Below are 27,553 nucleotides of genomic sequence, written 5' to 3'. Positions count from 1 at the left end.
CAGGGTGAGATGGCTGTGTTAGTTTTTTTTTGTTTAGTTGGGGCAGAAGTGAAGTTAAGTTTTTAGGTTTAGTTTGGACCCCTTCAAGGACATTTACCAGGCGTTGTCTCTGCCTCTTATGTCGTCCTTTATTTCCTTTGCCCTGGTTAAGTTCACAGTCGGAGAGAAAAAAGATAAAGGTTTCTCATGCTTCAGACGTCGATGATGATGATGATGATGATGATAAAAGTATGAAACTACAAGGTTGATACTGTAAGTTGAGGGAGATATTTAAATAAGTACTCAATGAATATCAAACATGAATGCAACAGCTTAACATAAAGATGTTTAGGAGCCCTTAGTGTTGAAGTTACCAAAAAGGTTTAGACCTATTTGTATAGGACCACACTGGCGGTTTTGCATGTTTCAACCCATTCATTACAAATCAAATATACTTGGAGGCTTTCCATAAATCTATTCGATTTTCTCATTAGATTCTAATTAGGGCTGTCAGCATTAACGCATTAATCGCGATGCGATTAAAGGCCGAGCATAATGCGTTAACTTTTTTTAATCGTATTAATCGCATGCCGCCATTTATTATTTTTATTTTCACTTCACTTGGCTTTGTGTCGTGCCTAACAGGCTACTATTTTTGCCGTACTTCCTCGTAACACATCCTGCTGCTGCAGGAGTAGCAACGCCGATTTCGGTGCCTCATTCTGGTGCCACTGATATGCCTGCACTTCTCTCTGATGCTCTGAAACAGACGTTACAGGCATCGCTGCACGTGACGCTAGTTAACACTATACTCGACAGCAGCTAACGTTAGCCTACCGCTAGCTAGTAGCTGGATTAAACACGGTTACAATGCTGACAGCTAACGCTAAACGGTGTAAAGTGTGACTGTGACACCGGGATGTAACAATCTGCAGCTGCTGTTGTCGGAAAAACACAGACTCAATTCAATGAAACTGGTAATTTACAGCCTCGTGGTGCATTCAAAGTTGTTGTTAAATTCAAATGTGTGACTAGATTAAATATATAATAAACAAATACAAATCTTAAAATCAAGTTCATAAAGTCACTTTCTTTGCATTCATTTGATTCCCAATCAAGATACACTGGTAAGAATGGCTTTCCATTGTTAATATGTACTTAAACAGTTCTGAAATGCAAAATAATAGAATTTTAATCATGTGATAAAACATGCGATTAATCGCGATTAACTATAGAAATTCAACGATTAATCGTGATTAAGAAAATGTAATCGTTTGACAGCCCTAATTCTAATATATTCTAATGCAATGTGTTGCTGTATGCACTTTATTGTCAAGCACATTTACTTTACCGCCAATGAAATGTGCTATATAAATAAAATTGCCTTGCCTAGATTGATGTCCTTCCTTCCAGGCAGCCACTGACTTTGGGTCATGACAGTATTTATCGGTGTTTTAATGTTTTATGAAATTGCTGAACTATACTATACTATGATTTGCATACTTGAGTGGCATTAACTAAAATCAGTTAATACTTGGAAGGTAGGAAGGTTGAGCTAAAACATGCAATACTACTACGCTCCTTAACATAGTATTTTATGTTGAATATAATAGATAAAACAATACTCATGCATGTTTTTGATCAGTCAGGGGCAAACCCAGTCATTAATGATTACATGAAGATGTAGATGATGATCATGATGATGATGATGATAAGATGTCCATGATAGCTTTACCTTCCCACGTTCTCGGTTCTTCTTCTTTTGTCCCGAGTTCTTCTTCAGGGAGTCTTCCTGAGTGAGGAGAACCGCCACAGTTTCTGGCAACCCTGAAACCGTCTGACATGCACATTTTAATTTTTATCGTTTTGTCATCAGCAGAACATAAATGCTAGCCAAAACATGACCAACCATTGTTTTTCCTCACATCATGTGGAAGCTAGCCACAGGTTAGAGACCGAAAGCTGCCATGACATTATTATATTTGGTTATAAGGATAATAATAATAATAATAATAATAATAATAATAATAATAATAATTTGATGTCATGGAAAACGTCATCAGAAATGTGAGACAATAAGATCCCACTGTGTTCACAAATAACTTAGTTTAATTCCAAGTTGCTGAAAATGATCTTAAACTATCTCTGTAGAAACAAAATATATTCAATCATAGATTTAAAGTTGGCATACTTTATGGTAAAATGTCGTTACCTCCTGGGTCGTATTATAATTAAAAGTAGAATTGACTACAGTCCGATTCATTTTGAGTGCAGATACTCCGTCACTGTGCTCATCTACTCTCTCCTTCCGACTGGAGCCCTTCAACTCCGTCTCAGTTTGGTCGAGCTCCTGCTCTCCGTTCAGCGTGGTGAAGCTCCATAAAGTAGGACCCTCTGCTGTTTTATTTAAAGGATCCTTCAAACCAAAAGACAGAATTAGTGGAAGTGAGAGATTTGGACTAGTAGCATCTACCTGAGTAAACGCATATTAGTGACGATATACTGTACACAGAGGGTGAAAATCTGAGTGGTTTGTGAAAGATTGTTTGTTCTTTCTTTTATACTTTTATTAAATTTGTTCTTTGTAATGTGTTGTAAGATGACCCTGATGAAACATGCTCTCTAACGTGTTGCTAGAGTTAGTATAATTAAACATGAATGGGCCGACAGCACCTGAAAACTTTTTAATCTTTTCTGTGTATTTACACCTTTATTGAGCCTTCAGAACTTTTCTTAAAACACAAAAAAAATGTGGACAGGGGTTAGAAACTTCTTGTTCCTGGTATATACTTTTTTCGTTTCAGGAATCTTCTGTCAGTATCTTGAATCAAGACATGGTTCGGCACATTACTTAACTAGTATCAAAAATAACCTGAAAAATGAATTGAAAATCAAAACTCCTGGAGACACAACGATTTGTCTTGTTAACAGGTTTAATAATCTCATCATACAGAAGGATTTTTTAAAGATTTTTTTTTAAGATATGAAGACTCAAGATGGAGATGTGGTCACTTACAATTGTCAAAGACTCTTTAGAAAGCTGTCCATCTAAATCAGGGCCCTGGATGGTGTCTGACTCTTTCAGCGGCTGGCTGGTGAGGTCAAACTTCACTGAACTCTGTTGAGACAACACAAATAGAATACAACTATCATTTTGTTTTTTATTGTCCTTTGTTTTGGAAGTCTTGTGATCTTCTTTCTAAGGACACAAAAGATACGAGACCATGAAATTGATTAATGAGAGTTCAAAGTATTGAAAGTTATTTAGTGAATGCATGGGGGTTCAGTTTACTGCTCTGCAAACATTGATGTTTTGTAAAAATGTTTTATAATCCCATGAGGCATACGCCACAATATGGCATGAAACCTTTTACGCTCACACACTTCTTCCCTAGAGTTTACTGTACGTACTGTGTACTCAGTGATGGCGTTGGAGGTGTGAGTTTCTGTGTTTTCTTTCGTTTTCTTGGAGGTGCCGAGCACATGAAGCAGCTCCTCTATTCCATCCTGCAGCAGCCGGTCAATCAAAGCCTTCAGCAAAGGCAGCTAAGAAATAGGTTTTATTGAGAAGGTGAAACTGGGTTACAAATTCTAACAACCTCAAAATGTATATAATGTATTGCTCAGAGCTCACCCTTATGCCGTAGGCTTCAAACATCACTTCAATGTCCTAAGGAAGAGGAAAAACATACTGGTCAAAAGTGCAAATTGAGACCATGTATCCCAGAGGAGGAATTACTACATCCTGTATTCACCTTCATCTCAACAGATTTTCCAGGAGCTCCAGCATCACCCTATGAAGACATTAAAGCAAATGAAAATAAAGTAATTTCCATATACATATGTTTTTGAGGGATACCAAATACAAATTACCATGTCTCCTTTCAGGCCTCTTTCTCCCTGCAAACAAAAGACAAATGAGCCACAGAACCAACATTTCAGTTTTTATTAAACTCAGTTTCAGTATGAACCCAATTCCCATCCTACCTTTGTTCCCGGTGAACCCTAAACACACAGAAAAAGAGGAGCAAAACATTGAAACATGCATCTAAAATGCATGACATCAAGCTCGCCATACTGTAACTGTTTGCAAATAATGGCACGACTCATTGCAACCCACAATAAAAGCACTATAGTCGTCGCTGAATGATGACTCAGATATCGTGCAGGATAAATATGGATTATGCCATGCAACAGCTGAAATAATGTGCCATGAACTCAATATTTAGAAGCGTGTTCTGTGTAAGAATCAAACTCACAGTAGCTCCTGGAGGACCCATTGGGATTGGAAATGCTTCTCGGATTTCGTCAACGGTGGCACCCTGAGAAGAAAAGAAAAAAGAAATCTTAGCTGCCAGGCAGGTCGAAGTGTTTTTCTGAATCTCAAATAAACAGAAATGTGCCAAGATGACACTTATAATAGGTAAAACACTGAATATACAGTTTAATATACTGATTTTAAAAGAGGTTGGAAAAAAGAAATCGGCCTCCCCGTTTAATAAATCATTTTCCAACGCAGGTAGTAATATGTACCTCAGATGTGACAAGCACTTGCCTACCAGGCAAACCTGGAGGTCCTGGTTCCCCCTTACTACCATCTTTACCCTGTGAAGGAAGAAAAACAATCTAAAGTTGCTCAGTTTTCTCAAACAATGTTTATTTGTTTTATCTCAAAACCGCTTACATTTGCACCCGCGTCTCCCTTGTCCCCCTGGATTGAGAGGAACGTTAACATGTGTATTCCAAAAACAGCCTCATAGATGTTTTAGTTTGTTGCAATAAATTTAAAAAGGACCTTTTTGCCGTCATCTCCTTTCAGCCCAATTTCTCCCTGTGAAAAGAAAATACGTTTAGAAATTTTAATAATTCACCTACAAATAACACATTTCGAAAATCGGAACAATTTCAAACTATCAAAATAGCACAGATGTTAAGCATGAAAGTAATCATCCAGTGGTATAACACATTGTTGTGCTGTAATTGTCAGATCAAAATGTTCCTCACATCTTTTCCTGGCTGGCCCCTCTTGCCGTCAATGCCAGGTCGTCCCTGTACAGCGGAGGAAATAAAACAACCACAATCGCTGGAGATCATTTTTCTGATTGATTATTATGGTGGGAAAACAAAAAGTGCATGCTAATTACTCACCTAAAAGAACACGTTATAACATATTGGCTTTAATGTCACCATTAGAGATGTATAAAGGATAGATAGTAGGGCTGCACAATATATCGTTTTTGTATCGCTAATATACACAGTGCGAAAGGCTGCGACTCATCGCGACAGACACTCCAGAGATTTTTGGTGTTAGTTGAAAAAAAACTGTCATTCTTTTTTTTAGTGGTGCCTTTTATCTTCATTAGTTCAATAAAAGAATGTTGGAAATGATTTCCTTTTGTCCATTTGTTGCATTTTAGCAAAATACCGAAAGCAGCGGAAATGCAGAACTGAGAACACTTAAATATCTGTTTATCACAAGTAATATCGTTATCGTGATATTCAACAACTTTAATCACATTGTGCATATTCTCCTCATATCGTGCAGCCCTAATGGATAGTTAATGTTTCAGGCAGAGGCGCTGTAATTCAGAGTGATACTCACTGGAGTTCCCGGTAAACCGGGCATTCCAGCGATCCCAGACCGTCCTTGGTCTCCTTTATGTCCCTTCTGCTCACATGCACACATACAACAAATGTTTGAGCAAATCATTTTTCTTCATAGGGAGTTTACCATGTACGAACAGAATAATGTTACCAAAAACATTGGTGCACTCACCAGACCAGGCTCTCCTTTCTGTCCCTGGTCACCCTGCAGTTATTATAAAACATGTTGTGAGTAAGCTCACACTGTAAATGCCCAAAGCTTAATGAAATTCGGATGGTCAGATTTTAATAATTGAAGTAAAACTCTTAGTATAACCTTTATTCCTGGTTTCCCTGGTAACCCATCAAGTCCATCTCTTTCAGAACCACCCTGCAAAGCAAGCGGTTTCTTACATAAACACATACAATTATTATTTTTTTTTAACAAATGGAAGTCCTCATGATACAAACTACCACAATAAAAGCGATTTGAAACAATGATGTCTACACATACCAGAGATGGTGCTGGTAATCCAGGTTTCCCCTCTGGACCCTGTGGAGAGAGACAAATATTCAAATATTGGGAATATTCAAAAAAGAGTAATTATTAAAGTCCACAAAAATACCAACTAAATCTAATTAGAGCTAACACTTGTCAATTAACCATTATTGTTTCATTTGAACTGAATTTGTTTATTTTGCACAATAAAGTCAAGACAACAGTAACAATAAAATAAAATAATATAGAAGCGTTTCATTTTCTGCCAATTATCTTATCCGTTAATGGACTGATTGTTTGAGCTCTATGTGATACTTTGAGGGATTGCACTCTATCTATGGTAGCCGTGATCAGCGTACATCTCAACTTGCAGTATATATGTTTGTGACATGTGATAGGATACTCACTCTCGGCCCAGGCACACCTGTTTCTCCTCTCAAACCAGGCTCACCAGGCTCTCCTGGTTCACCCTGAAGGAAGGGAAAGGAAAATAAAGGAAAGGAAAGGAGAGAGGAGATAAGATACACTTCAATTCCCTCATGAAAAATAATTAAAGAAACTGATTAAAATAAAGCATGTTACATGCTATTCTTCAAGTTACCTTAATCACTCTGGTCAGTATGTTGTTGTCTACAACAATCTAGAAGGACAAAATCAGAAATAAAAAGTTAACTTGCTAATTGATGGACAATTTTAGCAGATTGAAAACATACATTCATTCTCCAAGGTCTTATGGGAGAGTGGTGTTTTTTCTTTTGTTCTTCATGAGCTTCATTACAACGAATGTCCTTGTCAAACATGGCTGAACTGATGAGAAGCTGTCAAAAATGATAATAGAGGCTTGTTTACTTGTTCTCCCGGAGGTCCAGGTTTTCCCTTTGTGACAGTGGCAGCACGATCAAAAGAAGAGCACAATACGACACAGTTAAAAATCTAACATGTCACACTTCTAAACACAACCCATATTTGTAACACAAAGCAAAAAAACAGTAGGTGCACTGAAGGGTGGCACACACACAAAGCCAAACTTAATTAGTGAACATATCAAAATAGAAATCATGTCACAGTCAAGTCACAGACGGATAGCACGTTGTGAAGAGGGTGACTGACACAGAAGAATCATCAAAAGGCATCAACCAGGAGAACCAATCAACATGCTCATCAATAAGAGAGAGCGAGAGAGAGAGAGAGAGAGAGACAGACAGAGAGAGAGAGAGAGAGAGAGACAGACAGAGAGAGAGAGAGAGAGAGAGAGAGAGAGAGAGAGAGAGAGAGAGAGAGAGAGAGAGAGAGAGAGAGAGAGAGAGAGAGAGAGAGAGAGACGGTGAATTCAAACAATACCTGCTCCCCTTTGTCGCCTTTCTTTCCATCAGTCCCCTTCAAAAAAAAAAAAGGAAAATCACAAGTTATCTTGAAGCACTGCAGTTCATGATGAATAATTCCAGATTTATGGTGACAGGAAGGTTTGGTTCAAATGGAGACATGAAACGTCCACAGATAAAACTAAGTAAAATAAACTGTTTAAGTCTATTTCTTTCAAGGAGTAGTTATCTTCTTTTAATGAAATTCAAAGAACTTACAAGCAGGCCGGGCATCCCAGTATCTCCTTTATCTCCTGGGTCCCCTGGTCGCCCTGGTAACCCCAGTGGACCCTGATCAACATTATCAAAAAGGAGTTGAAAAGAGCATACAGCCCAGTTTACGTCAAAGGCCTTAAAAGTAGATACAAAATTAAAGATGAATGAAATGCTGCAGTGCTGTGGTGTGAGCAAATGTGTGTAGAATTTCTGCAACGTGATGTTTGCTCAGCAGAGTTCTGGCAGACAACTTGCGTTTTAAATGTTTATCATAACAGCAAAACACTGTGTTTGGTGGCCAGACTCCGACCTCATCACTTCCCGCAGTATGGGTTTACATGAGATATTGGGGAGTGATGATAAAGTAGCTTCCCCCTGGCCGGAGCCGGCAAGTGGATGCTGGGGTGGTGGTGGTGGGGCTGAAAGCAGGCAACGATACAGGTGCAGGGCAGCAGCAGCATTGACAAGGCAGAGATGGGGAAATTGTGCAGCTTAAAGGAACACGCCAACTTATTGGGACTTTAGCTTATTCCCAGAGTTAGATAAGTCCATACATAGTCTGTCTGACGCCCCCACCGCTAGCCTGGTTAGCACAGATCCCGGAGGTAAACGGCTCCAACTAGCCTACTGCTCCCAATAAGTGACAAAATAACGCCAACATGTTCCTATTTACATGTTGTGATTTGTATAGTCAAGCGTGTATAAATAACAAGGTCACATGAGACACAGCCATCTTCTAACCGTGTACAAACTGGGACCTATATTCTCAGAAGGCGAAGCAGTTGCTACTCTCTGCTCCTCACCACGGGGCTTCTCAGGTGCTGAAAGCAAATCACTCCGTCCAAGTAGCAGAAGTAGTAGCTGTTTCGCCTTTCTGAGAATATAGTTCCCAGTTTGTTTACGGTTAGAAGATGGCTGTGTCTCATGTGACCTTGTTATTTGTACACGCTGTGACTATACAAATCACAACATGTAAATAGGAACATGTTGGCGTTATTTTGTCACTTATTGGGAGCAGTAGGCTAGTTGGAACTGGTTACCTCCAGGATCTGTGCTAACCAGGCTAGTGGTGGGGGCGTCAGACAGAGTTACAACACGCACGGAGATGAGAAGGGTCTGTATGGACTTATCTAACTCTGGGGGATACGGTGAATAAGCTAAAGTCCCAGTAAGTCGGCGTGTTCCGTTAAATAGACTACCAAAGTAAGGGGGGTGCGTTTGGTAAATGATACGGGGAATGAGGCATGTCACGTGTGTGTACGCAGTGCAGCTCGAGTTGACTGCCATTTCTGGTAGACATTTGGAGCTAACTAAAAGATAGAATAAGAAGTGGCACCCTTCAGAATTAGAATCCTGAAAATAGAGGTTGGAAATGAAGACAAATAGAAATGCAATATAAAACACAGCAAATCAAACAGTGTGTTACATAATAAATTTACTCATAGAGTGACATGGTTGGTATATGGAGTGGCAGTGAGTGTCCTGTGCACGCTGCACCAATCAAGTCCAATGTCTTTGACCACACTGAACATCTGATCCAATGTGCAGACTTCCATTTAGTTTCTACCAATCATTGACTCATTAGTTCCTTATGTTCCAGAGTGAACTCAAAGATCTGTTAATGATGCTCAGCTGTCTGTTTCCATGACACATGGTGAGTAGAACGGCCTTCTAGTCAGACATGCAATCACCGCAGATTTGTAACTTCATAAAAAAAAACTTCAGAATGTATGTTTTTATAAGAAAGCTTTTGTCTTCGTTGTTGTTATGGGGGATATTTTTTTATGTTTATTTATGTTTATGTGTATTGTACTGTATATTGCTGCCTTTAGTATAGGAAAACTCAAAATAAATACCCTAATTCCTCTTTCACCAGGCTCTCCAGGTGGTCCTAGTTCACCCTGTGAAAGACAAAACAACATTATAACTTAGAGTTCGTAAATCTAGTACGAGATTGTATTGATTATAAATCATCATGGAAGTAGCTAACCTCCTGAACAACAAAACAAACTGAAGCATCACGGTAACATGCTGACTGTACCTTAGATCCTTGGTCTCCTTTAGTTCCCAGTGCACCCTACACACAAAGTCATGGTCACCAATTTTATATTTAAATACATTTTCCTGAGCTCAAGTTGAAATGTATCCTTTTATCTGTACATATCACATATATTCTGGCTTGTCCAAATGTTTATTCCTGTCTTATGTTTTAATTAATACTATGAACTTTCTCCTGACGTAATGTTTTCTAAATAAACCCTGGTAAGGAACACACATCTGAATTGTATCATTGCTGCAACAGCCACACAGGATTTACTTACATCTTTACCTCTTAATCCTGGTTCTCCAGGATTGCCGGATAACCCAGCCGCCCCTTTGTCACCTTTGGAGCCATCGTGCCCCTGGACAAACACATGACATCTGTTTAACAACCTCAGTAATACATACATACATACATACATACAACGTGCTTGTAGTGGACTTTGATCAAAATCTGAAAATCCATTACATAATAATAAAAAAATAAATTGTGCCACTAGGGGGCTAATGTATAGCCAGTTGCCTACAGTATTTACACACTGAGCAAAAAATCAAAAACCGCTAAATCTTGACTAAACTACTAAGCTGAAAGATACTAAAAATAAACTTCTGTAGGATTTAGGATAACTGCAAGGTCAGGTGATAGTTCTGTGGGTTTGTCGCTACTAGTGGCCGCTTTCACATCACACATAGGCGTTTGACTCATTGCTCATGTAAAAGTATTGATTAGAGCAGCTTTAAGCTAAATACTTTACTGACTTTTGGTCCAGGTTTTCCAGACAAACCAACATTTCCCTGTGAATGATAAAAAAGGATAAAACATAAATAAAATAGCAATGAACAGCTGTTTTCTGCTTCAGTATTATATGATGAGAACATGAGTGATCTCACTTTTTCAGGTGACTCACCCTCTCGCCATTTTCTCCCTTTGGTCCCCGCTGTCCTGGAATCCCAAAACCAGGACTGCCCTGTACACATCAAAACAAATCATACCCATACTGTATATAAATCTATTATACACTGCAGCAACAGATATTCACCCCATTCTTATATTAACATGAAAAGTGACAAAATGCAAGCATGATGTACAGTATTTCTTATTAACCTTCTCTCCTTTGTTTCCTTGTTCACCCTTTATTCCCTGGGGGCCTGTGGGGCCGACTGGACCAATGTCTCCCTGACAAACAGGAAATGTGCACACATACACAGAATGTCAATCAACGTGATTTGTCACGACGCCACACAACACAAAAAACGCTTCACTTTAAATGGCACCCTGTGGACTGAGATTATAAGACGTCCCATTCAGTGGAGCCTTCAGTCCCACTTCAAAAGCTAATGAGAGAAAATCTTAATTGTGTTTGATAAGCGGAACCAGAGGACTGAGTGTGTAAGAAATACACAGACTAATTAATTAACAATGTCCCGACAGAATAAAATATTAAGAGAATCACTTCCCTCTGGCTGACTGACTTATCATAAGCCAGTTAAGATAAATAAAATGCAAGAAACTTGGACATACATGTGAGGTCGTGACAAAAAATGTAATCTTTGGACTAATTGGAAGAACCTAACCAGCGGCAGCAAGCACTTTCCTCCCCCTCAACAACTTGTCAAAGCCCAAGTCTGTAGTCGAGCAGCTCAGTGGCCAACAGATGAAGACCAGTGCAGACCTTTTAATAATGAAGATGTAAATATAGAAATATTTCTTGGAGGAACAGCTTCTCTGGAGCCATGAGTAATCTTATTGGTTGAGTGAAACCTTGTTTGGTGGATCCAAATAAAAAAGAAACAAAAAAACAACATCCAGAGCTCATAGTCAACTCGAACTGACGTCACTATTTTGACTGGTAAACATGTACACGTACATATATTTTGAATTATCATTCTAACTGGCTGGATTGCACAGAGCCTCCAGGAATCAGGGGCAAAGTTGTGTGCACAAGAAGAAATAAAATATAAATGTGGACAATCAAAAGGTAGAGAATTTTGGTGATTTTAAATGAGAGATTTCTGTATTTGTGTTTCTCTCAGCTGGAAAAACCTGATGTCACATATTTCCATGCACCAATCAGAGTTTGGCAACATCTAAATCATGTTACCAGGCCACTGACAATCAGATTAGCTGAGTTTGTGTGTTAAACTCTTAACAAAATAACTACTTCTACTATCTTCTACTTCAGTGGATTTAAGCTTTCTTCCCTTGTTGCATTTAAGGATTGTGCGTACTTACAACAAAATTGCAATGTGCAAAAGTGTGTAAAAATATGGGAACCACGGTGATGCATGTGGCCACAAAAAAAACATTTTCCTGGATAAATAAAAGTTGGTTACTTACCCTGGCACCCTTTTTTCCAGTTGGGCCAATTATCTGTTGTGAATGGAAAAAGAAGACTGAGTATCAAGTGCTTTTATTTTATTATTAAGTTTAAATGAGTTTTTGTTTTCTTACACCCTTGGCAGGATCTCCAGGGGCTCCTCTTGGACCCTCATCTCCTTTTAACCCCAATGGCCCTGTCAGCCCCTGGAAAAATCAAATAATATGAAATTATAAAAATGTAATAATAATAATCTGAATTATGTGTTGCTATTTCATGTCATAATTGTTACTTTATATTTTGGGCCAACTCTAAACAAAACTCTTGTTATTTCCTAATTAACTTCCAGCTATCATAAATTCTTAAACACCCTACAAACATTACCCACCACTCTCTGTTATTCTGTTAACCAGCACTTTATTATCCATTATGTTCAAAGCTTGAAGTTTTTGAATTTACAAAAAGACACGGAGATGGTCCTCATGATGGCTTTTTTTTGGGATAGTCACTTCCAAAGGACTATGCTGCCTCAAATAAAAAATCAGTGATGCAGGGAGAATTTTTTTGATAAAAATGCCCACTGAGGTTTGACAATTTCACGCATGATCGTATGTAATCATAACCATCTCTAAAAGAGCCTTATCTTGAAAAGCTAAAAAAAAATGGCTTCCTCATTTGTTCATTTATCATCATCATCATGATCTAAATGTCTGTTTGGAGACGCTAGAAAACAGTTACCATATTGTGTATTGCTGGTATTTCCAGCCATTTGGTCCCAGCTCAATGATTATATTGCTTCTGCCTCTTAGTAATCAAAAAGGAATTCAAAAGTTGATTTTAATATGCTTAGGTGAGTCAGTGGAAGTAATTATGATTATGTTGGTTTAATGAGACATGCTGACATGTTCCAGTGTGCAGGCAGTATGCAAATACATAGAAGTTATAAGTAATTGTAAGGAATATTTTGTCTCAGCACTTCAAAATATTAACTTCAACTTGCTAAAATGTGTATATTGTCAACTTAAGCCACATTCTATAAGATGTAATCCTCACTCACCATGGGTCCTTGTGGTCCTATTGGTCCCATCTCTCCTCCTTCTCCCTGAAAAAACAAGCATGCATTTTATTCAACTCTGAAAACTGCACAAATATGCATGCACACATTTTTGTTCCAGTGCGGCACCAGTGTAAATTAAATAACTACTAGCCTGACACTTGGCTGAATTAAACTGATTCTTTATATTAATTATAGAGCAAATATTTTCAGCCTAATGAAGAGAGAGTGGAGATGTGTGTGGGATGAACTCACCTTGTCCCCCTGCTCCCCTTTGAGTCCCTTCTTTCCCTGCAGGTAAAAATAAATCACTGAACACTCTGAATTCTTTCATCATTGATTCTTACACAATATTCGCCCTCAGGTAAACAGGTTTCGTCTCATGAGACTAAGCTGGAGTTAATTCATATGCATTTGAGGGTAAAATATGCAGGAACTCAGTGCTTGCTATTGAACAGGAGATAATGATGAAATGCACACCCGTGGTCCGATGATTCCTTGGATGCCCTGCTCTCCACGGTCACCCTTAAAAGATTAATTACAAATTTTCTTTTACAAACAGGTTTGGGGATTTTTACTGAAACATGTCACATTCAGAATAAACAGACTTTTGTTATGTTTAAATGTTCTTTTCAATGTTATTACCTTTGGGCCAACTGGTCCCGTTAAGCCAATATTTCCCTGCAAAACAACAGTTCAAACACTGAAACAAAAATGGGATTTTTATATTAATGCATCCAGAGCAATCCTGTTCCACCTTAACAATCTGTCCCATAAGACAATTAGTCTGTTGTTCTCATTATATTAGTGACGCTGTGGACACTGAACAAACAACTTTTGAAAAACATGTACTGTACTAAAAAATACTCTATATTTCTGGTTGATTTTTTTCTTTTTAAGTTCATTGCGATGTACCTTCTCTCCAGGCTCTCCACGAGGACCTTGAATACCTTGTATGCCAATTCCTTCTTTACCCTGCAAAATAAGAATAAGAATTTATCAAGCAAGTTATTCAGTCTTATATTCAATTATTTTAAGTAGACCGGTTCAAAATGTGTAATTTATTTTTAATAATGACACCTTTACCTGTTCTCCTTTCTGACCTGGTAACCCTGGCACTCCATCAATGCCAACGGGACCAGGCAAACCTGCAATACCCTGCGGTAGATGGAATATGTGTGCGTGTATATCAGAGTTTGGATGTGAGAGACAGGAAGAAGGAAACAAAGAGAAGAGAAAAAAACCCACTTTCAGTAGGCAACTCTGAATTATCTTTCAATTGGGTTATGCAATGTCTTTTGCGACTTCCAAACATTTTATCAACAATGCGCTTACATCTTTTCCCGACTCTCCTTTGTCTCCTTTCACACCCTGCTTCCCACGTAAACCCTTTTCGAAAAAAATTGAAGTATTATCAGATAAAAATGAAACAATGAATTTTTCATAACTGGTAACATCTGATTCTAAGGCATTATAAATAGGCCTAAATGCAAGTAGGCAATTTATGATGCATTATATTTATGCTGTAAAATTGTTTTTGCAGTGCAACTTTTTAAAAAGACTCATAAAGGGATGAAAACAGCCTTTATACTTACTTTTGCTCCCACCTCCCCAGGATCTCCCTACAAAGTGCAATCAATAAAAACAACTCTGGTTAAGAATTTTCTGACACTTCATAGTGATTACTGTAGGTCACGCTGACGGTGCATGATGTAATATGATACCATGACAATAATACAAGATCATCATTGCAATATGAGATTAAAGCCCATAAATGTTTACTTCGCTTGCACATTGTTCTGCTTTTCTTTTTACTTTGAATTTGAAATCCGTTTACGTTACCTTGACAGATATTCCTGGTGACCCTGTTGGTCCTGGCTGGCCAGGTAGGCCTGGAGCGCCATTGACCCCTGATACACCAGGAGGCCCCTGGGGTCCCTGTAACATGCAGTGATTAGTTTTTGAGTTGTCTTGAAGTTCACTGTTTGAAAGACTCCTAAAGAGTTTTTTTGAGGACTCACTGAAGATCCTGGCTCTCCTTTTCGTCCAGGAACAAAATTTGCGTCTGTGCCAGCTATAACATATCCAGGCTCTCCCTAAGTGGAAACACAAAAAACAAAAACATGGTTACCTACAGAGCATTTACATTCTTGGTTGTTGTTGTTGTTGTTGTTGTTGTTGTAGTACTCAAATCCCTTTCACAAAAGTAGATAAATCCAGCAGACAACTGTGTCATGAGCTCAAATCTTAGCAGAAAGCAATCAGCCTAAATGAAAGACACGTTAGACTTACTCTTTCTCCTCTCTGTCCCTTTGGACCAGTGCTTCCAGGTGGACCCTGCCATTTAAAGAAACATGAAGAGCAATTATTAGATGGATATATACAATATTAAACAATTCTTACAATTTTTGTATAGAAAACATGAAAAAGTTTAATGGTGAGTTTAGGGGTTTCCAGATGCTTACCATGTACTGTAATCACAATTCTGAGGGTCTTTGTTGCATGTCACCCCCATTAATAAACCAGGTCAAAACCAGAATCAAAGTGAAATCAATGTTTTATATATGTAGCTAAAAATCATAAATTTGCCTCAAATGGCTTTACAATCTACACAGCATACAACATCCCTCTATACTTTCCCCTCATTTTGTGTCCCCTCTCCTCCCCATCTTATACAGTAGTAAAGGCAAAAATGCACTGAAATGGTGTATTTAAAACATCACTTATTGTCTGATGTTAAAGGACAAAGTAAAAGTTGCTCAATGCAGATGAATACCTCCTGTTAGCATCTTTTCTCCTCCTTGAATTAAGCTGAAGTTTTGATACTTTATTTATTATTTATTAAGTCCACAGTGGAAACGGAAACAGGTCATATTTGCAGCAAAAGACGGGACATCACATTTAGCGATCTTTAGCAAGTTTTAGCCAGCCGATGTGATGCTCCATTGAAAAGGTTTTTAATGTATTTTTTATGTTGGTCTTACCATATCACCTGGTATGCCTTGCGAGCCCTAAAAAAGAACAAATATAATTTTCAGAGTCAGACCTAAATGAGATTAACTTTAACCAGGTCAGTGTGAGGATTCTTTTTTTTTTCTTCTTTTTTTTAATTTAGTTACCCTTTGGCCGGCAGAACCTGGGGGTCCAGTTCTCCCTGGTCGTCCTGGCAACCCAGGTACACCATCTGTTGCAGGAGGCCCCTATCATATCAAAACATTATGGTCTGTGCTGGAAAATATAATAATCGACATACACAGCAAAGCCACACTCACCCATACAGTCACAGCACGGTTGTGAGATTGGATACAGTTAAAATGAATTACCTGGCAGGCATTACCTGCATATTTTTATTGTTTATTTATTCTGTTTTGATGTATTGCAAAATGTAAGACAGCATTAATGTAGTTAAAGTAAATGCCACCTCATTGTAATGTGGTGAAATTGTATTCAAATGTGGAATAAGAAAATGGAAATGATTTTATTTCATTCATTTTTGTGTTATATACTGTAGCCCTCTGTCACTGACTGTGACTAATGCTGGCCAACTCTCTCTTGATTTGCAATTAGTAGTAGTTCCAGACAGTGCACAATATGCAAATGGGAACATTTCTTCACAATTTATTTCATTGGAGGTAGACCAAATAAAAAACACTATTTAATACTTTTGCTTGTATGACCTAGTGTCGTAAAATGTATACAGCCAAAATGACAGTGGACGGGTAAGGTAATCTTGACAATTAACAATGACAATGGTGGAAGAGTGTATTGTGTGCGTGTTTTATGTGTGTGTGTGTGTGTTTGTATATGTGTGTGTGTGTGTGTGTGTATGTGTGTGTGTGTGTGTGTGTGTGTGTGTGTGTGTTGATTCTTACCCTTTCTCCCTTCTCTCCTTTGGAAGGAGTGAATGGATCATACTGTCCAGGGATTTGCCTAAATCTCTACATAAACAAAACAAAGACTACAAGTTATTCTAAAAGTGAATAATAAAGATAATAAAGTTTAATTAATAGCAATGAGGACACATTAATGCAGGATACAGAGGGGACAGTGGAGAATGTATGGAAACGTCCTAGAGGTAACAAAGTATTATCACTTAACATGGGCCATAATGTAGAGAAGAAAACTTGATAAAACATACCAGACCTCCGAGACCAGAACCATCTCCCTGAGAGAATGAGGGAGAAGGAATACAGAAAATAAATAACACTGCTTTTGCGTACAGTTCTAAATCAATTTAACACATTTCAATTAACTCACCTTTTCCCCTTTCTGGCCCTGGATAAACAAAACATTGATATGATTAATAGTTTATTATTAATCATATATTATTAAGACAGAAAACTCAATCAAACAACTGTTAATGTGAGAAATTCAGATAAATGTCAGCACCTATCAGGGACATTTAATTGGTTGCACTATGACTGATAATGATGATGATGAAAGTGACAGGAGGAGAATGAGGATTTTGTTTCTGAAGTACCAACCTTCACACACTGGGAGGAGCAGGGACCCTGAGGCTTAAGCAGCTCCTCTGGGTCTTCAGTCGGGGTGTCCAACTGAGCTGACTGAAAATGGACATGAGGAAAAAGTAATACACTGACATAATGTAGAATTAAGTGGCAGAGATAGCTGTGTGATAGTCACACCCTTCCACTGCTCTGACATCAAAATGTCAAGACAGCTGCAGTATTCCTTCCTACAGTGTCCTTGTGAGTCAATTAAAATAGTGATTACATTTACATTTATGTTATACAGGGTCACTATGCATGCCTGATCATCTCCAGAGGTGGTTTAGATTGTCTTCTAGGTGCATTTACTTTAAATTTGCAACTTTAGTATAGTGAGTATTACCTAAAACACATATATGCCATTTGTAAAGGTGGGCTTAAATTGCATGAATATAAGAGGTTGTTTAAAATTTCTTCTCAACAAGTGTGATTGAAATATAACATATCTCGGTGTAATAACACAGAAAGAAAATAATGCAACAATATTTTTGCTCCGTTTGTGTCTTGCCTCAGCATTTAGTTTGAACTCAGAGAGGAGTTCTTCACTACAGATGATATTAATAAATTCTCTCTCTATGGAAGGGAAGTCATCAAAGGTTGGTGAGTAGAAGATATTTTTGTAGCTGGTGGGCGCTGCTATCTTATTCAGCTCCTCAATGTCTGCATTGGAAACTCCAACTGCCAGGACACTGACACCTGGAGAAAAACAGATCCAAAGCATGATAATCCAGGCGAAATCTTCCCATTTTTGGCTACAGTAAAACTAATTATCAACACCATTTTGAAGGCTTTACAATAACCTTTACTGACCCAGAGCACGTGCAATTCTAGAGGGTGGCACCACATTATCTTGGGCCCTGCCATCTGTAATCAGAACCAGAACATGGGCCACATCCTGCCTCATCCCCAGAGACTCCTTGAACAGTTCCTGCAGAACGTAGCTGATGCCTTTTCCTGAGAGTACACACAAGTATTAAGAGTAAATACTGAAACTTCTGGGAGAGTGTTACTCTAAATGGATGATATCTATAAATCTCTGTAATGTTTATTGAAACACATGCAATTATATTTTTTATTTATTTACATGACTTGATTAGATTAGAGCCTACTTTATGTCAAATGATACGTCAGCAGTCAGTATTAATACATCTATATGGTGGCAGGACCAAGAACAGCATATTATCTGTCCACCAGCGTGTTAGAGCTCAGCTGTTAGAGGCAGTGACATCAACAGCAGAACCTTAACAGTGTTATAGGAATGATCTGCCATCGGATGACAGGTGGCAGAGTAGTGTGCACATTTGTGTGAGTGTCACTAACCTGTTTTGGTGTTGCCCCCCCCATAACGCAGGGCTCTGAGTGCCCTGAGCACAGAGTTTCTGTCTTTGAAGTCATTTAGATGGAATTCAATTCGAGGCTCATCACTGTAATGAACTACGGCTATCTGAGAGAAAATACACATAATCATAACGTCATCTAAATTGAAAGTTGTGCGACTTCAATCTATAGTTCTAAATTGCATTCTAATCAATACCCCTTACACATAATATACATTAAAGAGACAGTTTTTTGCATGTTTATAGGCAGGCGCCTCATCTTACTTGGCTGCCACTTTTTTTTCTTATGACAATTACAAGCCATGGTGCTATTGTGCCTTGTTTATCCTTTCTGCCAATGTTTGAATTTGATTCTGCTCACTTGGTGAAATAATTGCACATTATGTTCCTGCTAATGGAACTGGCTTGCACAGGAGACTCACTGGAGCAGTTTGCTAACTTGCAGCAGCTATTTGTTTGTTTTTTTTAAATTCTTTTTTGGGCTTTTATGGCCTTTAATTGACAAAGATTGTTAGAGGTCGCCCCTTGCGGCAGCTATTGTAATTTAAAATCACTGCAATCCAGTCAAGTTTGTAATTGTCCTACCACACTTAACAAGCCTACGGCCAAATGGCCATATTGTGACCACAATATCAAGCTGGAACAGTATAAAAAAAAGAAAGTCTTTACTGAGAGACCGACCTGTGTGCCCTGAGGACCAATGATAGGGAAGTAAGTTGCCACTCGGAATATGAAGTCTTTCATCTTGATAAAGTTGTTTGCGCCGATGCTGGAGGACTCATCCACTAAAAATACTATGTCTGCTTTGGTCTTACCACACACTGACAAAACAAAGAAACACACAAACCTTAAATACAATTCACCATTGAATATGTATTATAAGGCAATACTGTGCTTAAAACTATACACAGACTTTATTTCTTAATTAAGATGTAGAATATTTTCATTGTAGATCATAAAACTTAAACAATATCTATTTTTTGATATAAACCGTACCTGGTCTTGGTGCAGCTGTTGTCTCTGCACTAAGTGTGGTTAATCGAAGGAAGGTGACTTCAGCTGCTTTGGCTTCAGTGACACTTGGCTGACCTGGAGGCTTCTTGGTGGTTATGGATTTAGGCTGTGGCACAGCGATGGGGTGCCGGGTGGTCCTGGAGGATGTGTGAGTGACAGTAGTGTCGGTGATGGAGGCAGTCGTGATATGAGGGGCGACTGTGGCTGCCACAGACTGGACTGTCACCCCGAGGCCATCCTGTCCCACTGAGATGCACAGAGACATTATATAACTGATTACAAAAAACCTAAAGCCTGATGTCACTGACTTGTGTGCCACACCCCACTCAGTGATGTCATCGCAGGTATTTTTACCCTGACTACTGATGAAGAACACCAGCTATGTTATTTGTTTAAGTTTAAACCCACAGAAAGATGACAATGTAATTTAGTGTGGATTCACCCTGCAGGAAGAACAGAGCAAAACACAAAACAATTTAGCATTTAACACAAAATAATCAATGTATTCAATTAGAGTATATTCATTATGAGTGGAACAATATAGATCCATATTAAGTATATCTTGTTCAATCAATAAGCATATAGTAGCATGCCAGATAGAGGTTCGTGGATATTTCAGAGAGCTTATCAAACCATTTACAGTAAGTCATGTCTTACATATTCTCTGATAAATAGTGCTTATAGGGCCCTCCACTTCTCCATACAAAGGTTGGATGGTAAAAATATAGGTTCTTCCATACAGCAAATTACTGATCATAAAGGAGTTGAAACCAGGTCCCAGGGTCTCTGTTTTTGTCTCCAACACTGAAAAGAAACACAAAGAAAAAGTTATTGTTGCAGAGTTATCATTTCAGTGAAAGTATGACTCCGTATTGAAATACATGTGTCTACAGTAATAAATGGAAACAGTGATTTTCAAATCAGGTAATCAATAAATATGTCATCATACAATGATGTGTGATATGAATGATTTAATAAAAGGCCATACTGCATTAAGCTGTGATTCAGTGGGAATAGATCGACTGGTAATTATGCAACACCTGAACATTTATTAATGTATTGTGTAATGCATTTCAAAGTGGACACAATAACGACCATAGCAACAAGTTATTACATAAATCCAACAGAGTAACTCACTTATATATATATATATATATATATATATATATATATATGTATATATATATATATATATATATGTATATATATATGTTGGTATTCATTTTACATTGACTTCAAATCAAAGAAAAAGTGAGCTTGTAAAACTCTGCATGTAAGATAAAACATGAACATTAGTTTTTATTAATATTTCCCTTTTCAACAAAAGAGTTGTTATGCCGAGACTTAATACACAATGCAATAATCTCTTTAACCTTGAAGGACCCTGAAAACATATAATAATAAACACGATAGAGTCATTCTGTACTTGAAATTTATTCAACTGATAAAATTGTTTTTCAACCAATGGCACTTTTAAACAAAGCAGTGCTTATGACAGGGCTCAATGCGCAATGCAACAAAATTGACACTGTATGGGAATTAAACCTGTTTGGGTTATATGAACTGAAAATTGCATGAATGTTAACGTGATGCTAAATGAAGGGTAAAACTTGGTCTTGTCCGCAACACTGCTTTCAGCTCCCATATTTAATACAAAGGCAACGTTTCGACCCTGCTGGGTCTTCTTCAGGCAAATGGTGAACACATTTGACAAAGGGATATATGTAGGCCTTACAATCAGCTGACCCAACATGTGACTTCAATTAGTTTGATTAGGTCTAAAAAGCCTAATAGCCCCACTCATGACTCAATTAAGAGAACACTTTCATACAGGTTTTTAACAGACTTTAAGTCTTTTAAGTCTGTCCACCATTTGCCTGAAGAAGACCCAGCAGGGTCAAAACATTGCCTTTGTATTAAATATGGGAGCTTAAAGCAGTGTTCCGGACATTACATTTTTTTCACTTTAGTATTTCTCATTTGTCCTGCACCTGCCAGAAGGTGGGATGTGCACACAATTACTTTTAGAAATGTTAAAACTTGGTCTTACCTGAGATGTGCCTCCAGGAGAGACGGTATCCAGAAACGCCAGCCACACGTGTCCAGTTCAGAACAGTGCTGCTCTCTGAAGTGTTCAGAGCAGCAAAGTCATTCACTTTTGGAAGATCCACTGAAAGACACACATGAATATTGAAAAAAACAAAGTACAAGTCAAGGGTCATACAGCATGTTGAACTGATCTGGATCATTTTTACAAGAAGCCAGGGATTGTTGTGATGCAAGTCGGCAGCTCTTTGTGACCCAACAAATAAATAAAGGAAACACCGAATTTGATAATGACACTAACGAAAAGCTGTTTTTGATGCGGATCCTTTGCCGGTCTGCTTAATAAGGTCATTATCACCCCTGAAAACAATCATTATCTTCTCAACAAACGCTCAAGGTCAGACTGAAAACTGTGGAGGCTTATACCAGAGATGGTCCACTACAGGATTGTGATAAATGATACAAACTTGTGACAAACTTTCATTACTTCAAAAGAAGATTTTTCACCAAGATTTAAAATACTAATTTAAACTATCAATTTGTGTTATGTATAATTGTATAAATATCTTCCTGAAACCTCTGATTGAGAGAACATATCATACTGTTCCTCAATGATTTCGGCAAGCAGGACTCACAGGTGCGTGCAGTGAGCAGGACTGGGCTTCCCTCCCTATTGCCCACCATGGAGGAAATCTGGATCTTATAAGCTGAGCTCTCCTGCAGCTTGTGGATGGTAAATGTAGTGGAAGCAGCAGATACCACGTGGGACGTTTCATCACCCCCTGAAGCAGGGAATAATAAAATCCAACATGTAGCGATAATACGAGAAACAATACTGCTGTGTGCTCATTTACAGTTACAACTCCTTTGCTATGAGCCACAGGAGTCTAAACAGTGATATTTTAGGAGCTACAAATAATTACCAATTGTGCAAAATGGTAGTAACAAGTTGTTATGATTAAAAAATTATGCCAATATCCCAAAAATGTTTTCATCAATAAAATGTAAAATTACGTTACTGGCCAAAGATATATTTGTTGAAGTGCAGCTAAATGAAGAACACTTTGGTAGGTACTAAATTAAATGGTTGTGGGTGTCCATCTGTGTGCATACAAGCATGCATGCACATGTGTGAGTATTAGGGTGTAAGCATGCATGGTTGACTGTATATGTGGTCCTTTACCCAGGAAGGGGATCCAGGAGATTTTGTACCCAGATGCCCCTGGTGTTTTCCCCCAGGACAGAGTGAAGGAGTTGACTCCAATGTCCACAACCTTCACCTCCCTCACTGCCTGGATTAGCTGTGAGTCTGAAACAGCAGCTGAAAAATAACACCATATAGTCATGTCAGGGGATTTAACAAATGTGTTCTCAAAAGAATCACTACAAAAATGTTGTTTTTTTTCAACAATCTAATCAGTTCCAATCATGATGCATACAAATTAATATAAAAAAAAACATCATTAAATTTAGAGCAATCCAAAATCTCTGAGCTGAATGAGTTGGTGTTTGCACACCCTATCATGTGCCCGAGTAATGAACTTAGCACTTGAAGCTTGGTGTAACACACTAACTTTGACAGTGACATTGATAAAATGATAGCAGCTCTGCTGGCTTGGTCTCGGTGACACAGACTTTAAGTGACAATGACAGGAACTGTGGTTAAAATGGGAAGACCAAAGTACATGACTTGTCAGTCAAACAAAGACACCAAGAGGCTGCCGTGGCACGGGATGAGGACCTTCACTGTCCCTACCCATGTAATTACACTGGGGTGCACAGCTGCACAGAGCTATTTAGATCTAAAGACGAATCATGATCAATTAAAATAAACCTCATTGTGTGAGACCTCACTTCCTGTACCTGTGAGCTGAGATAAGGAGATTTCTGGTCCCTCTGAGTTGCCGTACACTGCACAGATAGTGATTGTGTAGGTGGACTGTGGATTCAGGTCTTTGATATGATGGAAGAGAACACTGCGGCCCAGGTAATGGGACTGAGGGTTGCTATCACCTGCAAGCATGCAGGTACAGACACACAAATACACACAACACACTATTATAAACAGTGTGGGATATTTTTGTCACTCACGCAATTCCTATTCACGTTTTTAGACACAAACTAAATATAAAGGCTTTAAAGGAGCTGACAGGTTGTATGACAAGTACACAAACAGAACGTTTCTTTGATTGACCGGAACATATAAATGGTCCCCATATTGTGATGGAGCAAAGAACAACATGGGTAAATATATCACCTGTGTTCCAAGACAGTTTGTACTCAGTAGCTCCAACAATGGGACTCCACTCCACAACTATGGAGGTGCTGGTGTAGGATGACACCTTGAAGTTGGACACATACCCTAATGGAGCTGAGACAGAGGAAAATGGAACATGAATAACCTACATTTGTTCATTAAAATACACTGTTAATGACATCATTTATTTTATAATATGCAACAGAAAGATTCATGAGAAATGAAACAGATTACTTTCTCTCTTTCTAACCTTTCTCTCCATTCACATGATTAAATGCATCTTGGCCTGAGAGCTGCTCAATATAATTAGACACTAGCATTTATTGAAGTTTAAGTTCTCTGTTTAAGTTGTTCTTAAATAGTTTTTTTTTTAACTCATTAAGTCATTTAGCTGGGCTTCTTTAAGAGGAACTTAAAAGAAAATCTTGTATTTGCTGACCTCCAGTGGTTTAACTTCTCAACCTGCTGCAGTGTTGTAGAAGTGTACTCCAGGGTGTGTCAATAAACTGTGACATCACAGCTTAGTGGTTACAGGTGCAACACTGGAGCACCTGTAACCACCAAACCACACCCACACATTGAAACGTTCAACCAGAGAGGGCAGTGCAACACCGTTTTTCAGCCTGGTGTAAAGTTAACTCTTTAAAGAGTGTGAACTGATCTCAGGCCACTTTCAATACAAATGACCCTTTTATATTTGATGTGCTATGGAAGGTATTGTAGCATTATAACCAGTCCTAAACCTCAGTGGTACTTCAGGTGGATGGGAGACATATTGAATACTGGTACTCACAAGTTCTGAAGGTAGCACTGATACCAGGCCCCACCACAGATCCAAACAGCACATAGAGAGACAGGACATACTCAGTATCATGGGCTGCATTCCTCAGCTGGTACTCTGTGGTGCTGCTGTTCAGAGCCACCTGCCTAGGACGGTCCCGACCAACAAACTCTGAAAATAATATTAACATTGACAGTACAGTCACTCTTCCTTGCACTTGATTATTCCTCACTGTCCTGGCATTCCTCTTAACTCTGGCTCAGCATCAAAGCCCCCTTCTCTGGAAACAACATCCTCCTCCTTTTTCCCCCAACATTTGTATTTCATCAAAGTGAGTGAGGCATGAGTCGCCATGCCACCTGTCACATTCTCCTGGCAGACTGGCAGGATGTGGTGGATGTGTCTAGTGTAAAAGCAGTGGCATTTCAAAGCTCCTGTCAGAGTGAGTCTGTCATGGACTGATGAATACACACGCGCATGAGGGAATTGTTGGGTCTGTGTAAATTATAGAGCGTGGTCTAGACCTACTTTATCTGTAAAGTGTCCTGAGATAACTTCTGTTATGATTTGACCCTGTAAATAAAAGTGAACTGAATTGGAAACCAAATGAAACGGCCTTTACCTGAAACTTGCTGTGGATGGACATCATTGACATCGTTTATATAAACAAGAGTCATGACATGTATAACTAGGAGAACCAGTATGGACATACCTTTATCATATAAACAAAACAGGAAGTTTGAAAGCGAGAGAAAGTGTAAATCACCTGGAGTTGGTCCCCAGGCCAGTCTGTAACCTGTGGCTCCTGGGACACTGTTCCATGTGACATCAGCAGCACTGGTGCTCACAGCAGACACCTTCAAGGTTTGTACTGCACTGCTTTCCACTGACACACAGAAAGAGAGACAGACAGAGAGAAAGACAAAAAGGCCATCTTCAATATAATCTTGCCTAGGTCTATAATATTGTAACCACTCAGGCCTTTATTTTTGTAATTCCTAGCAAGCATCCTAGTTACATGTCTTGACTTTGGTGGTGGTGACAGGCCCCTCAATGTCTCCAAAGATGGGGTTGATGGTGACTTTGTACTCAGAGGCAGAGTGGAGGCCCTGGATCATGTAGAAGTTAAAGTTGTCCCCGAGGTTAACGTTCTCTATGTGGCCGTCTGAAAGACACAGAGAGGAACAGAGGCTCTAATATCACACTTTTTGGCTTTATTTCATTAACCAAGGTCATTTCCTCTTTGCTACACCCTTGTGTACAATTATGTAGCAAATAGTTAATAACAGTACCTGGGGATTCCCATGTCAGACGGTATCCTGTGGCACCCTTAACTGATGTCCATCTTGCCTGGACAGTATCTGTGGTGGCGTTTTGAACCAGGAACTTCTGAACTTGTACCAGCTTTACTGTGTACCACACCCATATCCACACAAACACGTACATATGCACACACATACATTCAATATTTCACTTTATTTTATTTAGTGATGAAAGAAATCATAATAATGACAGAAAGTTATTTAATCAGATTTTTGATAGAGGAAAAGGATATTTAAAGTAATGTAATGAAAGAAAAGAAACATAAACATCTACATACAAATCTTAATCAATTCAAAACAAAGCAAAACCTCAGGAGATGTTTCTCTAGGGTACCATGAAATAGAGATAAATGAGAGTCTTACTCTATGTAACGGACATAATGCTGGTATTTCTTCCTAGAACAACAGCACAGTACTGTGGATATATTTTGGTACTGCACCTTGGCATGTCATCCTTCTGTTTTAGCATGTTCCATACTTTATTACATGACTTTGTCCTGCAATTGTTATTGGTTACAGCTATCCAAGCTCTTTTTCCTGTCTGTCAGTGTTTAGTCTAGATTAAAGCAGATAAACTTACATGTCTTGCCCACTATTGAAACTGTTTCACTTGGTCCCTGGGAGTAAACAGCATAAATACTGACAGTATACTTCTTATCCTCCTCCAGGCTGTCAATCACATGAGAAGAGGTGTCTCCAGGAAGCAGCTTCTCATAAGCAAATCCAGGTCGGTTGGCTGCAGAGCAAAAATCCATTGAGGAATCAATACCAAATAAATATGCATTCAAAGATTTAAATAATGCATTTTTTACCAACAAAATATATATATATATATATAAAATGATAAATACACTTTTATATAGGGATGCAACTAGAAATTATTTTCATTGTGGATTAATCTGTTGATTATTTTCTTGATTCATCAATTAGTTGTTTGGTCTATAAAATGTCAGAAAATGGGGAAAAATATTGATCAGTGTTTTCCAAATGTCTTGTTTTGTCCACAAATCACAGATATTCCGTTTACTGTCATAGAGGAGTGAATAAACTAGAAAATATTCACATTTAAGGAGCTGGAATCAGAGAATTTGGACTTTTTTGTTATAAAAAATGACGATTAATCAATTATCAAAATAGTTGGCGATTAATTTAACATTTGACAACTAATCTATTAATCAATTAAACTTTGCAGCTTTATTTTTATATTGGTCTGCTGGTCTACTGTTGTCAAATAATAC

The 27,553-nt window shown here is 38.4% G+C and overlaps 1 protein-coding gene across 1 annotated transcript in view; it reads right to left on the bottom strand.

The window, feature by feature from the left end:
- col7a1l (collagen type VII alpha 1-like) overlaps positions 1-27,553 on the bottom strand; it is a 61,082-nt gene that overhangs the window by 20,540 nt on the left and 12,989 nt on the right. The window contains exons 10-72 of the mRNA XM_078243220.1: positions 26,896-27,051; positions 26,286-26,402; positions 26,012-26,158; positions 25,760-25,879; positions 25,006-25,164; positions 24,213-24,326; positions 23,819-23,968; positions 23,139-23,276; positions 22,591-22,737; positions 21,960-22,079; positions 20,567-20,713; positions 19,892-20,155; positions 19,577-19,716; positions 18,879-19,002; positions 18,369-18,512; positions 18,067-18,254; positions 17,535-17,615; positions 17,308-17,325; positions 17,189-17,215; positions 16,923-16,988; positions 16,170-16,250; positions 16,035-16,061; positions 15,343-15,387; positions 15,072-15,146; positions 14,893-14,988; positions 14,646-14,672; positions 14,386-14,439; positions 14,137-14,208; positions 13,966-14,025; positions 13,696-13,731; positions 13,531-13,575; positions 13,306-13,341; positions 13,054-13,098; positions 12,131-12,202; positions 12,017-12,049; positions 10,784-10,855; positions 10,587-10,646; positions 10,438-10,473; positions 9,960-10,040; positions 9,680-9,715; positions 9,495-9,539; positions 7,642-7,713; positions 7,403-7,438; positions 6,911-6,937; positions 6,663-6,701; positions 6,469-6,531; positions 6,077-6,115; positions 5,900-5,953; positions 5,756-5,788; positions 5,582-5,647; positions 4,984-5,028; positions 4,775-4,810; positions 4,513-4,584; positions 4,239-4,301; positions 3,967-3,984; positions 3,853-3,879; positions 3,735-3,773; positions 3,614-3,649; positions 3,391-3,525; positions 2,996-3,097; positions 2,192-2,395; positions 1,715-1,816; positions 98-142 (exon numbers count right to left, since the gene is read on the bottom strand). Coding sequence (XP_078099346.1) covers positions 98-142; positions 1,715-1,816; positions 2,192-2,395; positions 2,996-3,097; positions 3,391-3,525; positions 3,614-3,649; positions 3,735-3,773; positions 3,853-3,879; positions 3,967-3,984; positions 4,239-4,301; positions 4,513-4,584; positions 4,775-4,810; positions 4,984-5,028; positions 5,582-5,647; positions 5,756-5,788; positions 5,900-5,953; positions 6,077-6,115; positions 6,469-6,531; positions 6,663-6,701; positions 6,911-6,937; positions 7,403-7,438; positions 7,642-7,713; positions 9,495-9,539; positions 9,680-9,715; positions 9,960-10,040; positions 10,438-10,473; positions 10,587-10,646; positions 10,784-10,855; positions 12,017-12,049; positions 12,131-12,202; positions 13,054-13,098; positions 13,306-13,341; positions 13,531-13,575; positions 13,696-13,731; positions 13,966-14,025; positions 14,137-14,208; positions 14,386-14,439; positions 14,646-14,672; positions 14,893-14,988; positions 15,072-15,146; positions 15,343-15,387; positions 16,035-16,061; positions 16,170-16,250; positions 16,923-16,988; positions 17,189-17,215; positions 17,308-17,325; positions 17,535-17,615; positions 18,067-18,254; positions 18,369-18,512; positions 18,879-19,002; positions 19,577-19,716; positions 19,892-20,155; positions 20,567-20,713; positions 21,960-22,079; positions 22,591-22,737; positions 23,139-23,276; positions 23,819-23,968; positions 24,213-24,326; positions 25,006-25,164; positions 25,760-25,879; positions 26,012-26,158; positions 26,286-26,402; positions 26,896-27,051 — 5,054 coding nt within the window. The remainder of the gene's footprint in view (positions 1-97; positions 143-1,714; positions 1,817-2,191; positions 2,396-2,995; positions 3,098-3,390; positions 3,526-3,613; positions 3,650-3,734; positions 3,774-3,852; positions 3,880-3,966; positions 3,985-4,238; positions 4,302-4,512; positions 4,585-4,774; positions 4,811-4,983; positions 5,029-5,581; positions 5,648-5,755; positions 5,789-5,899; positions 5,954-6,076; positions 6,116-6,468; positions 6,532-6,662; positions 6,702-6,910; positions 6,938-7,402; positions 7,439-7,641; positions 7,714-9,494; positions 9,540-9,679; positions 9,716-9,959; positions 10,041-10,437; positions 10,474-10,586; positions 10,647-10,783; positions 10,856-12,016; positions 12,050-12,130; positions 12,203-13,053; positions 13,099-13,305; positions 13,342-13,530; positions 13,576-13,695; positions 13,732-13,965; positions 14,026-14,136; positions 14,209-14,385; positions 14,440-14,645; positions 14,673-14,892; positions 14,989-15,071; positions 15,147-15,342; positions 15,388-16,034; positions 16,062-16,169; positions 16,251-16,922; positions 16,989-17,188; positions 17,216-17,307; positions 17,326-17,534; positions 17,616-18,066; positions 18,255-18,368; positions 18,513-18,878; positions 19,003-19,576; positions 19,717-19,891; positions 20,156-20,566; positions 20,714-21,959; positions 22,080-22,590; positions 22,738-23,138; positions 23,277-23,818; positions 23,969-24,212; positions 24,327-25,005; positions 25,165-25,759; positions 25,880-26,011; positions 26,159-26,285; positions 26,403-26,895; positions 27,052-27,553) is intronic.

This window comes from Sander vitreus, chromosome 23 (assembly GCF_031162955.1).
Source record: "Sander vitreus isolate 19-12246 chromosome 23, sanVit1, whole genome shotgun sequence".
NCBI lineage: Eukaryota > Metazoa > Chordata > Actinopteri > Perciformes > Percidae > Sander > Sander vitreus.
This window is presented reverse-complemented; position numbering and strand designations above follow the sequence as displayed.